At 43.2% G+C, this 13,177-nt stretch overlaps 1 protein-coding gene across 1 annotated transcript in view; it reads left to right on the top strand.

The window, feature by feature from the left end:
• The window catches only part of HDAC9 (histone deacetylase 9), a 2,824,806-nt gene that overhangs the window by 2,611,817 nt on the left and 199,812 nt on the right, over positions 1-13,177 (top strand). The window contains exon 24 of the mRNA XM_078663676.1: positions 7,366-7,450. Within this exon, the coding sequence (XP_078519802.1) occupies positions 7,366-7,450 (85 nt within the window). The remainder of the gene's footprint in view (positions 1-7,365; positions 7,451-13,177) is intronic.

The raw sequence follows: 13,177 nt of genomic DNA, 5'->3' as shown, positions 1-13,177 counted from the left end.
TAACTATACCTACCTACTGGTTTGAACACATCACACAAACTCAACTGCTAGATCCTCTAGCTAAAATTAAATCTGGCTCCCCTATTGACCAGTGTTCTCCTTACACCATAGCAATGCTTGGCACTCTTGAACCTTGATTTACATCTTTATGCAAAGTATCATTATCTTTAGCTACTGTTCCCCGGGAATGGAAAGCTGCCTATGTCACACCCATCTTAAAAAAACGTATGGGAATCCTACAGACCCGGAAAATTATCGTCCTATCTCTCTACTCCCTTCGTTTGGCAAGGTGCTTGAGTCCTATGTTAATAAACAGCTTTCCTCCTACTTAGAGAGTCATCACCTTCTGGACACTTCCCCATCCGGCTTTCTCCCCTTCCACAGCACTGAAATCACCCTCTTAGTGGTAGGTGACTCACTTAGCCTATCCCTGGATGTCGGCATGCCAGCTATGCTGGTTTTCCTTGACCTGTTGCTTGAGCCGAGTCCCAGAAAAAATGTTTAAAAAAAGAAAAGGGGGCAGGATAAGAATACCCTGGCCGCCTAGGCCTTTTAATGGGGAGGGTCCCACAAGGACTCCGCGGAGCCAAAAAGCATTTTTTTTGTTTTATTTTCTATGCAAGCTGCGTTGGGTCCGTGGCACCTGCACATCATTTTTTTAAAAAATAGCTGGGCTCCAGCGCTTCTTTACTATTAAATACCCGGGTGGGTCAGGTCCTGTGGGTATGCGGAAAATAAGAGAGGGGGTGCATGGTCACCCCTCCTGTGGCTTATAAATGCCACAGGGACCACCACCTCCCTGAGGCTTATGCACAATTAAGGGGGGGTCTCTTGGACCCCCATGTCCTGTGGACCACCAGCTACCCGGTCATTTTACATTTGTACTTGGGGGCCTTAGGGAACCACTTGGTCCCAGGAACCAACACCTACCTAGGGGCCAGGCCACCTCCCTAGGGCAGGTACTTCAACGAAAAAGGAGGGGGACAGCATGACCCCCCTCCTGGAGCTATGGATGGCCCTGAGGGCGCCAACCTCCAGAGCTGGCTCCTGCTAGGTCCCAGGATGCCCACCCCAGGAACATAGCTGTTTGCTGTAGATTCACTGGAGCTTTACAGCTGCCGCCAAACCACAGCAAACGCTCCACTTCAAGCAAGCGAGAGCTCAGAAATGCTCTCACTTGCTGGAAGCAGAGCAGAATTGCTTTCGGACACAGGGAGATGCATGTTTAGCAGCTCCCTGTGTCTGAAAGCAGTGCCGGCTCCCACAGGAGGCAGGGAGCCAGCAGGGACCGCAGGGCCTTCAGGCTCCCCGTGCTCCCAGTGAAGAATGTAGGCCCTAGGGCACCCACAGAAAGATGGATGGAGTTCCCAAAGCCTAATTTGGCCCAGAGAGTAGTGCCAAGCAGCCATCCTCCCCATTTGTATATATCTAGGCCCGGGGGCATGGGGTCCCTGTGGCCATAATCGACCCAGGGAGGGGAGCCATACAGCCCCCGCTAGTATATTTTTTTTAAAGGACAGACCCCAGGGGAAGTGGTCCCTGGGGCCGAACCCGGCCTAGGGTGTGGGGTTGCATGGACCCCCTCCCCTATTACTAATAGACCAGTCTCCAAGGGATGGAGTCGCTGGGGGAAAAATGAGCCTGGGGAAGTGGACCACGAGGCACCCCTCCACAATTGCAAAAAGACCTGGCCCGAAGGATAAGGTCCCCAGGGCTAAAATGTACCCCCTTCCCTAATAAAATAAAACATGTTTTTAAAGGCCAGCCTGGGGAAATCACTGGAGGCCCCACCCCTTTTCTTAACCACTCCACAAATGCCCTGGCACACTAATAGTTAGAGGATGAAGTCCTCTTAGAAGCTGAGGGTCCTTGGGGGCCAAAAACCCCTCCTGTTACCTCCAGTAAGTCCGACACTGTGAGATTGGTGTGAGCTGGTCGGAGGCCCCACCACCTTACTCCAACACTCTGCAAATGCGACTACTAATTAAAAAAACAAAGAAATTCGCATAAAAAAAAGGTTAAAGGGGCATTATAGAGAGGAAATAGAATTGAAAAGAAAGATAGAAATTCACTGAAAAAGCAAAAGGTTTCAGGGACATTATAGTTAGGCTCAGATTTCACTCGTACTAAACCAGTGAAATTCAGCAGTTATAGGTTCCCGAGCTAACTATAACTTACTCCCCCACAATATACTGCTTATGACCTCACATATTACATCGCTTGTGACATCACTAATGACATCACTGGTGAAATCTCAAATGAATTTTTACTGGTTTTGTACAAGTGGAATCTGTGCCTAACTACAACGTCCCTGAAACTTTTATATATATTTATGCTTAGTACTCAACCCACCTGGGATCAATCAACGCATGCGCATGAATACTTGCTGGCGCAACATTTCTATTTGCTCTGTGATTCTCCTCTGATGAAGAAGCCGCCCTGGCTTTGAAACGCGTTGGGAACAAAGAAAAGAATTACGGACTGACACGCTGATTCAAATAAAATTCCTGGTGTTTAACCTTCCTCCTTGAGTCTTGTTTCCACATCAGGGCATCGTTTTTGGATTTACATGCGGCAGCCTGGCCGCAGGAAACTCGACACCACAACCCAGTGGGGCTGTTCGAAGGGCACACTGCACGTCGGACCATGGCGCATCGAGGGTGTGAACAACGAAAGGATCAGCTTCTCATGTCTGTCACCCACTCGGGTGTTTTATTGGACTTCACATCGCAAACAAGATAGAAAGCCCACTGAGGCAATACCAGCGCCGAGAACACTGAACTGCAAGTACCAGCATGCTTAGTACTCAACCCACCTGGGATCAATCAACGCATGCGCATGAATACTTGCTGGCGCAACATTTCTATTTGCTCTGTGATTCTCCCCTGATGAAGAAGCCGCCCTGGCTTTGAAACGCGTTGGGAACAAAGAAAAGAATTACGACTGACACGCTGATTCAAATAAAATTCCTGGTGTTTAACCTTCCTCCTTGAGTCTTGTTTCCACATCAGGGCATCGTTTTTGGATTTACATGCGGCAGCCTGGCTGCAGGAAACTCGACACCACAACCCAGTGGGGCTGTTCGAAGGGCACACTGCACGTCGGACTATGGCGCAACGAGGGTGTGAACAACGAAAGGATCAGCTTCTCATGTCTGTCACCCACTCGGGTGTTTTATTGGACTTCACATCGCAAACAAGATAGAAAGCCCACTGAGGCAATACCAGCGCCGAGAACACTGAACTGCAAGTACCAGCATGCTTAGTACTCAACCCACCTGGGATCAATCAACGCATGCGCATGAATACTTGCTGGCGCAACATTTCTATTTGCTCTGTGATTCTCCCCTGATGAAGAAGCCGCCCTGGCTTTGAAACGCGTTGGGAACAAAGAAAAGAATTACGGACTGACACGCTGATTCAAATAAAATTCCTGGTGTTTAACCTTCCTCCTTGAGTCTTGTTTCCACATCAGGGCATCGTTTTTGGATATATATATGGCTGTGTCCGTTGCTGTTGCTGTTCGGCGTTCCAGGATTGTGGATTCCTATATATATATATATATATATATATGTATATATATATATATATATATATATTACCTACTGGCGATAGCCAGTAGGTATATATAGTTAGGATTTTTTCTCTATGGGATTTCTGAAAATTCTATGTCTAATAACTTTGGCGTTTGTGGACGGAATTGGCTGAAATTTTCAGGAAAATGGCACATTTTGATTCTGAGCAGCCCCTGAAAATTGGGGGGGGTTTCGTCAAGGGTGGGCCGAGAAAAAAGGGGGGTCCCAAAACATGTTTTTCCCATTAGTTTTTCCATAGGGCGGTTGGACTCACTTTTAGCTCGAACGGCTGAATGGATTTACATGAAACTTGGCAAAATTGTAGATATGGTTTGCCCCACGTGCCTTTGCTATGTCTCAATATATGTGCTCCAGTGGATTTTGAGAAATTAACGTTTAAAAAAATATATATATCTGTAACAGCGCTCCGGTTAGCGCCCCGGTTCGCGTACCTGACGCGTAACGGAACTTCGCGAAGCAAAGCTGATTGGCTCTCCGGTGTCTGTCAACATTCTAAACAGTCCGGAGCGGCCGCCATCTTGTCTCTCGGTAGGATCGAGAGACAAGATGTGGTGAAAAGCAAAGGGGGAAATGAAGGAAAGGGGGCAAGGTAGACCCCTCCTGACCCCCTAGGATTGATGAGGGTGATATTAAAGTGCCCCGCGGGGCAAAAAATAAAAAAGAAAAATTTTTTGCGATTTTTCGCCGTAGAGGCGCGTCCCGGTACGCGAACCGGGCAGCTAACCGGCAGCGTAACGGCAGTCCGCCATCTTGTGTTTTTGGAGCGTCCGGTTCGCGTACCGGGTAGCGTCCCGGTAAGCGTAACAAGGGGAAAACCAAGAGAAACAGTAAAAAAAAATTAAGGGAATAGATTTCCAGCAAACTTGGTAAAATTGTAGGGACTGTTTGTTTGATGTGCCTTTGCAAGGCCTCAAGATATGTGCACGTGTGGATTTTGTCTAATTAAGGTTAAAAAAAAAATATATATCTGTAAGCGTGCTCCGGCGCGTTTTAGTTACGGGTTTTGTTTGCGCTGCAGAGCCGATACGTCACGGTTATGCGACGCGTCATGAGGCATGTCACGTGGCTATGTGATACGTCACGTAATAAAGAATATATTTTACAGCTATAGCTTTTAAAAAACCAATGAAATTCACTGAAAAAACCATAGGTTATAGACCATATATAGTTAGGAATTTGCATTTACAAAACCTTGAAAATTCACTGAAAAAACCATAGGTTAGAGACCATATATAGTTAGCTGGACATTTTATTGACATAAAACCAATGAAATTCCATATATAGTTAGTTGCACTAACTATATATCGCGCACCCGCAATCCACTGCTGATGATGTCACATATTACATCATTCATGACATGGTCAGTGACATCACTGATGACATCACTGATGACATCACTGATGACATCTCAAATGGCATCACTGATGACATCATGACACACCAATACCAGTTACTACATACGCACTCACTGATTTCTACGTCTACACACACATTCACTCATTCACCCATACAATCACAAATACATATAGTCACTCATTATTACAACACTATATATATATACATATACGACAATTCACTGCCCGCCCTTCCACTCTAAGCTACTCCAATGTATACTATTCCACTGTACTCAACTCCTAACAAGCATAACACTAACAAAGCAGCATTTGGAAAGCCTCTAGATCTTACTTTAATAGACAACTGCTCTTACAGTGTTGTCTATATATCTGCATTGCCTAACTGCAAAAAGTTATTATTTCAAAGTGGTCAAAGGAGAATAATTTTTCTCTATGCCCTTTACAATGATTTATTGCATTAGACCTTTTTTGTCTGCACCGAACTGTGCACACAGACTATTTAAATGTTTTTGGGGAGCTTAAAACAGTGAATTATTGTTTATGTAGCAGATTTTCTTTTTTTATCTCTAGAACACATAGTAACTAAACTAAACAATTTCAATAACACACGGATAAAAACGGGTTGTTAGTCCACATGTCCATTTTTTTTTAGAAGTTCTTGTCAGGTCAGTGTAAGGGCGCAAAATGTTCCAATTCCTTAGTTTTATTCTGCTAAATAGCACATTTACCATAGCTTAATCAGCATAAGAGATTGGATAGAGCTATGGGGCAACCAATGTGAACAGAAGGAGGGCAAAATTGAGAGCAAAAAATGAGAGGATCGGCAGACATGTGATGAGCAGAGAGCAGGGCAATAACAGAGTAACAGGGAAAAGACAGCAAAAAGGAAATATGAGAGAAAGATGTTCAGAGAAAGAGCCTGAATGCGATAAAATGAAGAAATAAAGTTGAGGCGCCATGGAGCACGGCTGAGAAATGGAGCTATAGCGATAAAAAGATAACGAGGATAGAAAGAGCTATAAGGAGATTAAAACCTGAGTCACAAAATGTAAAAATATAGGGGAGTATATCAGGATAAGAAGCTGTTCAAAAGCAGTAGGGATCGAAGAATGTATGTGTTGCATAGGATACTGAACGAGAATGAAAGGCGTATTAAGGAAAACGGAGGATAGGAATTATCAGGGAATTTTACATGAAATCGGGCTAACAAACTTGGGGGCATATCATCAACGAGGCGATAAAAAATTATCGCCGCTTTTGCATCCTTTTTCTGACGAAAAGTGGCGATAATTTTAGCGCCTAATCAGCAAGGTCACGCTATCGCTTGAAACCTTTCATTCGGGCCAGTTTTCTGAACACCCAGCTTTAAAGTGGGCGTTACTGCCCTGACATAACTGGAGAAATGACGCTAAGCGACATTTCTCCAATTATCAATGGGCACACTAACCTGCAGAGTGACAAGCAAAGTAGCGATAACCTCTGTTATTGCTACTTTATGATTATCTCACATTTGGCAGTTAGCACTTGGAATTTTATCGCTTTTGAGATAAGCCTTGCTAATAGCACGCTATCTCAGCGATAAAATTCCACGTGACCCGGCGATAATTATCCTAGCGCTACCTCAATGGTCTTTCTAATTGTTCACTCACTTCTCCATGCCCCAAACACCCTTTCATAAAGTCCTGGCCAGATCCAGTTTTACATGATTTTTTGGAATTGTGCATGGGGAAACTGTTGTGTTGCTTATTTCTGTACTGCTCCTTTAACCACACACATTCTTTCCTATGTCATTGCTGAATGTAGAACCTTGCATATGTCATTTTGATGTGCATTCTTTGTAAGAGTCAGTTATCCATTGATACTGATCTATGCTGGATTAATTGTACTGTGCTCTTCGAATAAACAAGCTTCTACTTTAACCATCCTTGGATTCACCTTCATTTCAGAAACCCAGGTTAATGTTCGCCGCGGGCTCGTCCATTTCACCACGTTTTCTTTTAGCATGGAGTGAGTTATAAAACATTTAACCTGAGAATATGACAGGAGAAATAAAAGAACTTTTAACGTTCAGCCCACCTGCACATAGAGATACCAAAGGATGTGATTTGAACTTGCAAGGGGGTCTATTAAAAACGCTAAGGGAGTTGATGATATATAATGTAAACCACACATGCACCTGCTCTCACAGTGACTCACTAGATTAATCCTCCCACCAATAGGAAAGCCCCTTGGAATGCGATGTCGTGGCAAAGGAATAACAAATGCCCAATCCCGCCCGTTCCTGCGAGAATTCGAATCAGCTATAAGCTAAATTAGTTTTGTAGAGTTGAAGTGTTTTCATTTTCTAGGGCATTTTTGTTTCTGTTCATCAGGTCAAAAACAAACTATTGATGCTGTTCCAATTCCTTCTCACAGCTGGAGACCCTCCCAGAAAGCTGCCTGCATGAAACGCCGAACAGGAATGGACTGGCCTCTCTGGAGAAGGTCGCTGCTATTCAAAGTAAGTCTTTCAGGGTGTGGTAAAAATATCAATAAACGTAAACTTCTATCTGGGCATGAAACAAGTGATGTAGGTTTATGAAAGAACTACTTGCATATGATATTCGGGGAATACCGTAAACAAAGCAACACAGCTATTCTACGGAATATCCCGTACTTAATCTTATGATAGATGTGCTATCAGTTGGATGTGTCACAGAAGTCGAATTCACACTGCAATTGTTTATCACTTGCTTTCAGTTTAGAAATACAGAGGCTCGGTTTAGAATAGCAAATAAATACGTGTACGCATCACTCTGCGGTTACTTTTGCTTGGCCTTCTATTACAGATTATACAGTAAATGTGCTCGGTGTTATTGAAGTAAGCGAAGTCGAAAAATATACGTCTGAATCCGCCAGCGATCAGCAAGTCGTATGAGGGTTTGGCTGGAAATCCTGTGGCACTTAGCTTTCTAAATCAGATGGTAGGGCTTTCCCTGAACACGTTGGAGTGGCAAGGATTGACTTTCTTTTCTTAACCCATTTGCTGCTTGTGCATGCCGTATGGATTAAGGCCCTGAAAAGAAATTGGAATAATGGATGTATGGTAATAATTGTCGGACCAAGATACACTGCACTATTTCCTGTTTTGTGTGTTTTTTCGCTGCTCTTCCTGCTAAGTCTATTTTATCTTTGTTAAATTTTAATTTTAAACAGGCCAGACCTGCCCTGACCTTTTACAAATGTTATCTTCTGAGCCGAGCTGTTATTATTTTATTGCCTGCATTTTATCTGGCCCTGTGAGAAAAAGGTCTTTAATGGATGTTTCATTGTTTTATTTATATGTACTTTATTGGCTATGATTAAAGTTAGTTGATGATGATGATTGGATCTGTATCAGGAATTTAAAAACAGGTAATGAAAAAGAAGGAATTAATAAAATCTAGCCCTAGTAGCAGTTTCAATGCTCTATTCCCATTTTAGGAGCCAGAAATGTTTTTCCGATTCCTAAAATGAGATTCCTAACTGAAACCAATTCAGTATTAGTCATCTCATACAAATACTTAAATGGTAACAGCGGTATCAATGTTTTGCAACACCTCAAAGGAGGTGGTAATGCATTTGCAAAATGGAAGGGGTTCCCTTAGGACTGCTTCCTGTTTGTGAATGAAAACATTATGGGCCTGATTAGGATGGCGGTCCGACCGCCACCGACAAGCTGTTGGTGGCAGTCCGACTGCCATCCAATATAGTGGTCTCACTGCCGCACTAGGAGGCAGTTGGACCGACCGATGTGGGCGGAGGGACCAATCGACACATCCGATAGGCTCAAGGAGCCCATCGGTCGGATCATAATCTCTACAATAGGGGCGGTGCCTGCACAGGCCTCACTATAGGGATTACGATGTCCGTTTCTGACAATTTATGGATGGCGATCCGACTGCCATGGAAAGGCTGTCAGAAAGGAACTTTGGGGGCCTCTAGCAGGCCCCCCCATAGGCCTCTGCTATGAGGCCAGGTGCTCCCCAAATACCCATGCCCCAGGTGCCTGGAATACGGGGCATGGATGTTTCAAAACATCCCATTTTCCACTGCGGCTTGTGTGTGGCCCTTTTCCGTGCCTCAGCCCAAGCCACAATGGAAAAAGGGGATGTTTACGACTGCCTACACGGTGGTCGCATCTTAATTTGTCGGTTGGAACCACCGACTACATGTTGGTCGGGTTCCAAACCTCTGCAATGACAGTCACCATCGTAATTAGGCCCAAAGTTAGTTGGAGAGTTGTCAGTGGTTCAAGAGATCACTGGAAACTCTTAAACAAACGTTAAAAAATTTTTACTTTTTTTCCCTTTAGAGAAGAGGGCTGCATTTGACAAAAAGAATGCTTTATTTCAAAATAATCTCGGACATGATTTTTTGATTACTCCAGCAGCCCATTATACTTGTGATAGCCTCCAATTGTAGTGAGTAGCAATTTAGAACCTATCTCAGTAATATTTATGAGGTAGTGTGGATTGTGACCCACTGCGATTTGAAATATTAAGAGCTGACCTATTGATACATAGATCGTTTCTTAAAATTCCTTACTGGTTACAAAAATGCTGGTCGGAAATTGGGATCAGTATTTTGTGACCAGTCAATAGTACATCTAACTCTTTGTTGCTCGATATCCATAAATGGCTTAAAAACTCTATACTAGAACAGACTGGCTTATCAGCTGAAGGGAAAATTAATTCTGAACTTTACAAGAAATGCTATCTAAAGAATCAGGGGCCAGATGTAGGTCGGTCGGTAACGGCCGAAAATCGGTATTTTCGGCCGTTACCGACCGGTAAATAATATTTGGTATGTAGGGCCCAGAATTTTACAGATTCTGTAAATTTACGGATCGGTAAATTTACCGAATCTGTAAAATACCGAATCGGTATTCATACCTATTCGGTATTTTTGCTATGTAGGTGGGACTCTTCTGAGTCCCACAACCCTTACCGATTCGGTATTTTACCATCAAATATATTTGATGGTAAAATACCGATTCAGGTGTGCATGCACATATGTGCATGCACACCTGTGCCATATGACAGGCAGACCTGCCCTTAGGGCAGGTATGCCTGCCACATGGCCCCCGAATATTTTTTGGGGGTGCTAGAGGGTGTCAAAGTGACACCCCCTGCACCCTTGTCAAAATCTGTATTTACCGATTCGGTAAATACCGACCGGTAATGCCCCATTCATTCCTATGGGCTTCAAAGCCCATAGGAATGAATGGGGCATTACCGGTCGGTATTTACCGAATCGGTAAATACAGATATTTACCGATTCGGTAAAAGGAACATCTGGATGTTCCTACATCTCCACCCCTTAGATTTACCGATTTTTAATTACCGAATCGGTATGATTCGGTAATTAAAAATCGGTAAATCTATTTTACCTACATCGGGCCCCAGATATATATGACTTTCCACAATTGCCTACCTTAGAGGGAAATAGTTCTGAAGTGTTTGTGAATTTCATTCCACACGTCAAAGAAACTTAGCACTCTGAAAGATGGACATGGGGCTTGGGATCCCTGAACTTGTATTTGAGTACCATTGAGTTGGGTAACAATATACATCTGTTATTTCAGGGCCAAGATGCTCAGTTGCTGGGGTGAACGTGTGCTTTATAAATACACCTGTTATGTTATGTTATTAGTCGTGCTCCATGAGGTGTTAGGAAAGTATCACATTTAGAAAGTATTGAAAGTTTCAAAAAGGAGAGAATAAAACAGATGGGACTTATAGTATGAGATCCATCATCCATTATTACAGTAATTTTTAATGAGAAGATCCCATCTTCCATTGAGGAAAGACAGCTGTAGGAACCAATGAGCTTAGTGTGGCTTAATTTGCCAGACAAAGGAAGATATAACGAGTACAGTTTTTTTTTTTTAAGGAACAGAGAGTGGAAAGGCATTAAACAGATATAGCAGTTTTTGGGGAATCACCACACTTACTAAACTACTGCAACCTATCAGAAACAAGGAAGATTCTCACACTCCTATAATGCAAGTCTTAAGCACAGAGTGGATCAATATCAGTTAGGGTAAATATTATATTTGTACCATAAAATATGGCCAACATCATTCTTAATATCTTCAATAGAGGAATTAACAGTTTTTTGTAGAATTCAGCACACCAGAAAAAGCTCAAAACTTTTAGGGCCCTTTTACGATATGACCGACAATGAAATGGGAATGTAACTGCACAACTAGTAGTCGGCAGTTCCACCCACAGTATTAGGATACGATCACACTATGGGCAGTCGGAAACATACATTTTTCTAATGCAGCTTGTGTGGCGGCCGGAAAAGGGCCATTAGCACAAGCTGCAATAGAATAAAAGGATGTTTTCAAACATCACTGCTCCGAGCGGCAGGCACCATGTGGTGCCTGGCATATGGTGCAGGAATGCTTAGAGTGCACCATAGGTGTCCCCAGGCCACATAGCAGAGGGCCGGGGTGAAGGGGGCCCTGCTAGGGTCTCCAAAGTCACTTTCCACCTACCTTTTCATGGTGTGCAGACCGCCATGAACGGGCAGGCGAAAGCGACATCGTAATGCCAACAGCGGAGAGGCTGGCTCCGCTGTCATTTTGGGATTACAATTCCACCCGCTGCCCCAACGGGCTCTGTGAGCCTGTCGGTAGTGAAGCAGAATCCCCCTGTATGCTTCCCTCTGACCACCAGTATCATAATACTGCGGTCAGACAGAAGCTTATGATGTCAGGCGGAAAGCCCCTGACGAGCTGTCGGATGGCTTTGAGCTCATCCTCATATAAAGGGCCTTAGTCTTACACCTCTCATCCTAAACAGACTACACAGACTACAAGTTGAGTTAAGATTTATAGAGAAATAATGTTCCATTTACAATGCATATAGCACCAGAGAAAGGGACAACTATGATGTGTCCCTCACAGGACTAAAACCAAAGCAGAATGACTATTGATGAAGATAGCTGCCTTGGGTGTTTGGTACAATGCCTTCACCACTCCTTCAAACTTGGGTGGCATCTTTACTCTTTGCATCAGTATCCTGAGGAATTCCCACTCAAACAAGACATCAAAATCAATTTCCATTACTCATCTCAAAATTGCTGATCTTATTTTTAAGACTGCATAACAGTTCTGAGAAGAAGTTTTTGGAAGCGCTAGTGGAGAAAATTGTATCGTATGCATTGTAGTTTGCCAGAATCAATATAATGAAATTAAATGAAAATATGATTTATAGAGCACAACTAATACCCTGGGATGTCTAGGCGCTAATCCTCAATATGCTGCAGCTCAATACGATAACTATGAACAGATGGATCATTTACTGGTTAAAAAGCCATGTTTGTAAACTCTTCCTGAAATCATCAGGTTTGATTTATTCTCGGGTACTGGAGATAATGTGTTCCACAGTCTTGCTGTGCTTGTGACGAAGCTCAATCTGCGAGAAACAAAGTTAATAGGGCTAAGGCTCCATCTTTAATGCCGATCGAGGCAAGTCGGCCAAGCAGAAGATCATGGTTGACCGTATTGAACACAACTAATAGGTCTAATAAAATCAAGGCCACGTTTCCTTCATCATCTAAAGTCTGCTTGAGTTCTTCAGTAGCAGTAATTAGAGCAAGCTCTGTACTTTGATGACTACGAAACCTCACTGCGTTGGGTCTAGAATCTGATTGTTGTTGATAAAGGTAGTCAGTTCATGATTGATGACCTTTTCAACAATTTTGGAGATCCAACCCTGCACTTTGACTCCAATAATTCAGTTTACGTTCTAAATTAAACAAGTGTAGTGTAGTTCCTATATTCCCAATATGCTCTGCGCATTGGAATAACATAAACTATAGTTTAGACGTAGGACTTAGGTCGACTAGGTCTCTATTGAATATGTTAGACTTAATTATGAATGCCAGCTAGCTCAGAGGTCACTAGAAACTTTCTCGAATTCACAAGAAGGGATTCATTTCTGACAACCGCATAAACATGACAACTTTGCTCCCTCCAGAATAAGGAGTATACCTCCAGAGTTGCGGAAACAATAGATAACTATTTTACTCAGTCAATCGTGCATGCTTAGTTTCACCAGAAGTGCAGAGAAACAGAGAGACAGGTGTTTTCAATAAAAGAGGTTATTTATTGAACAGTCTTCTTTCTCATGTAAGAGAAGTGAGTTGCTACAATCGCAATACTTGTCATAAAGTAAAGTGCGTACAGTAAAAGGTG

Source organism: Lissotriton helveticus, chromosome 10 (assembly GCF_964261635.1).
Source record: "Lissotriton helveticus chromosome 10, aLisHel1.1, whole genome shotgun sequence".
NCBI classification, from domain to species: Eukaryota; Metazoa; Chordata; class Amphibia; order Caudata; family Salamandridae; genus Lissotriton; species Lissotriton helveticus.
Note: the sequence above shows the minus strand (reverse complement) of the source record. Positions and strands in the feature narration are given on the sequence as shown.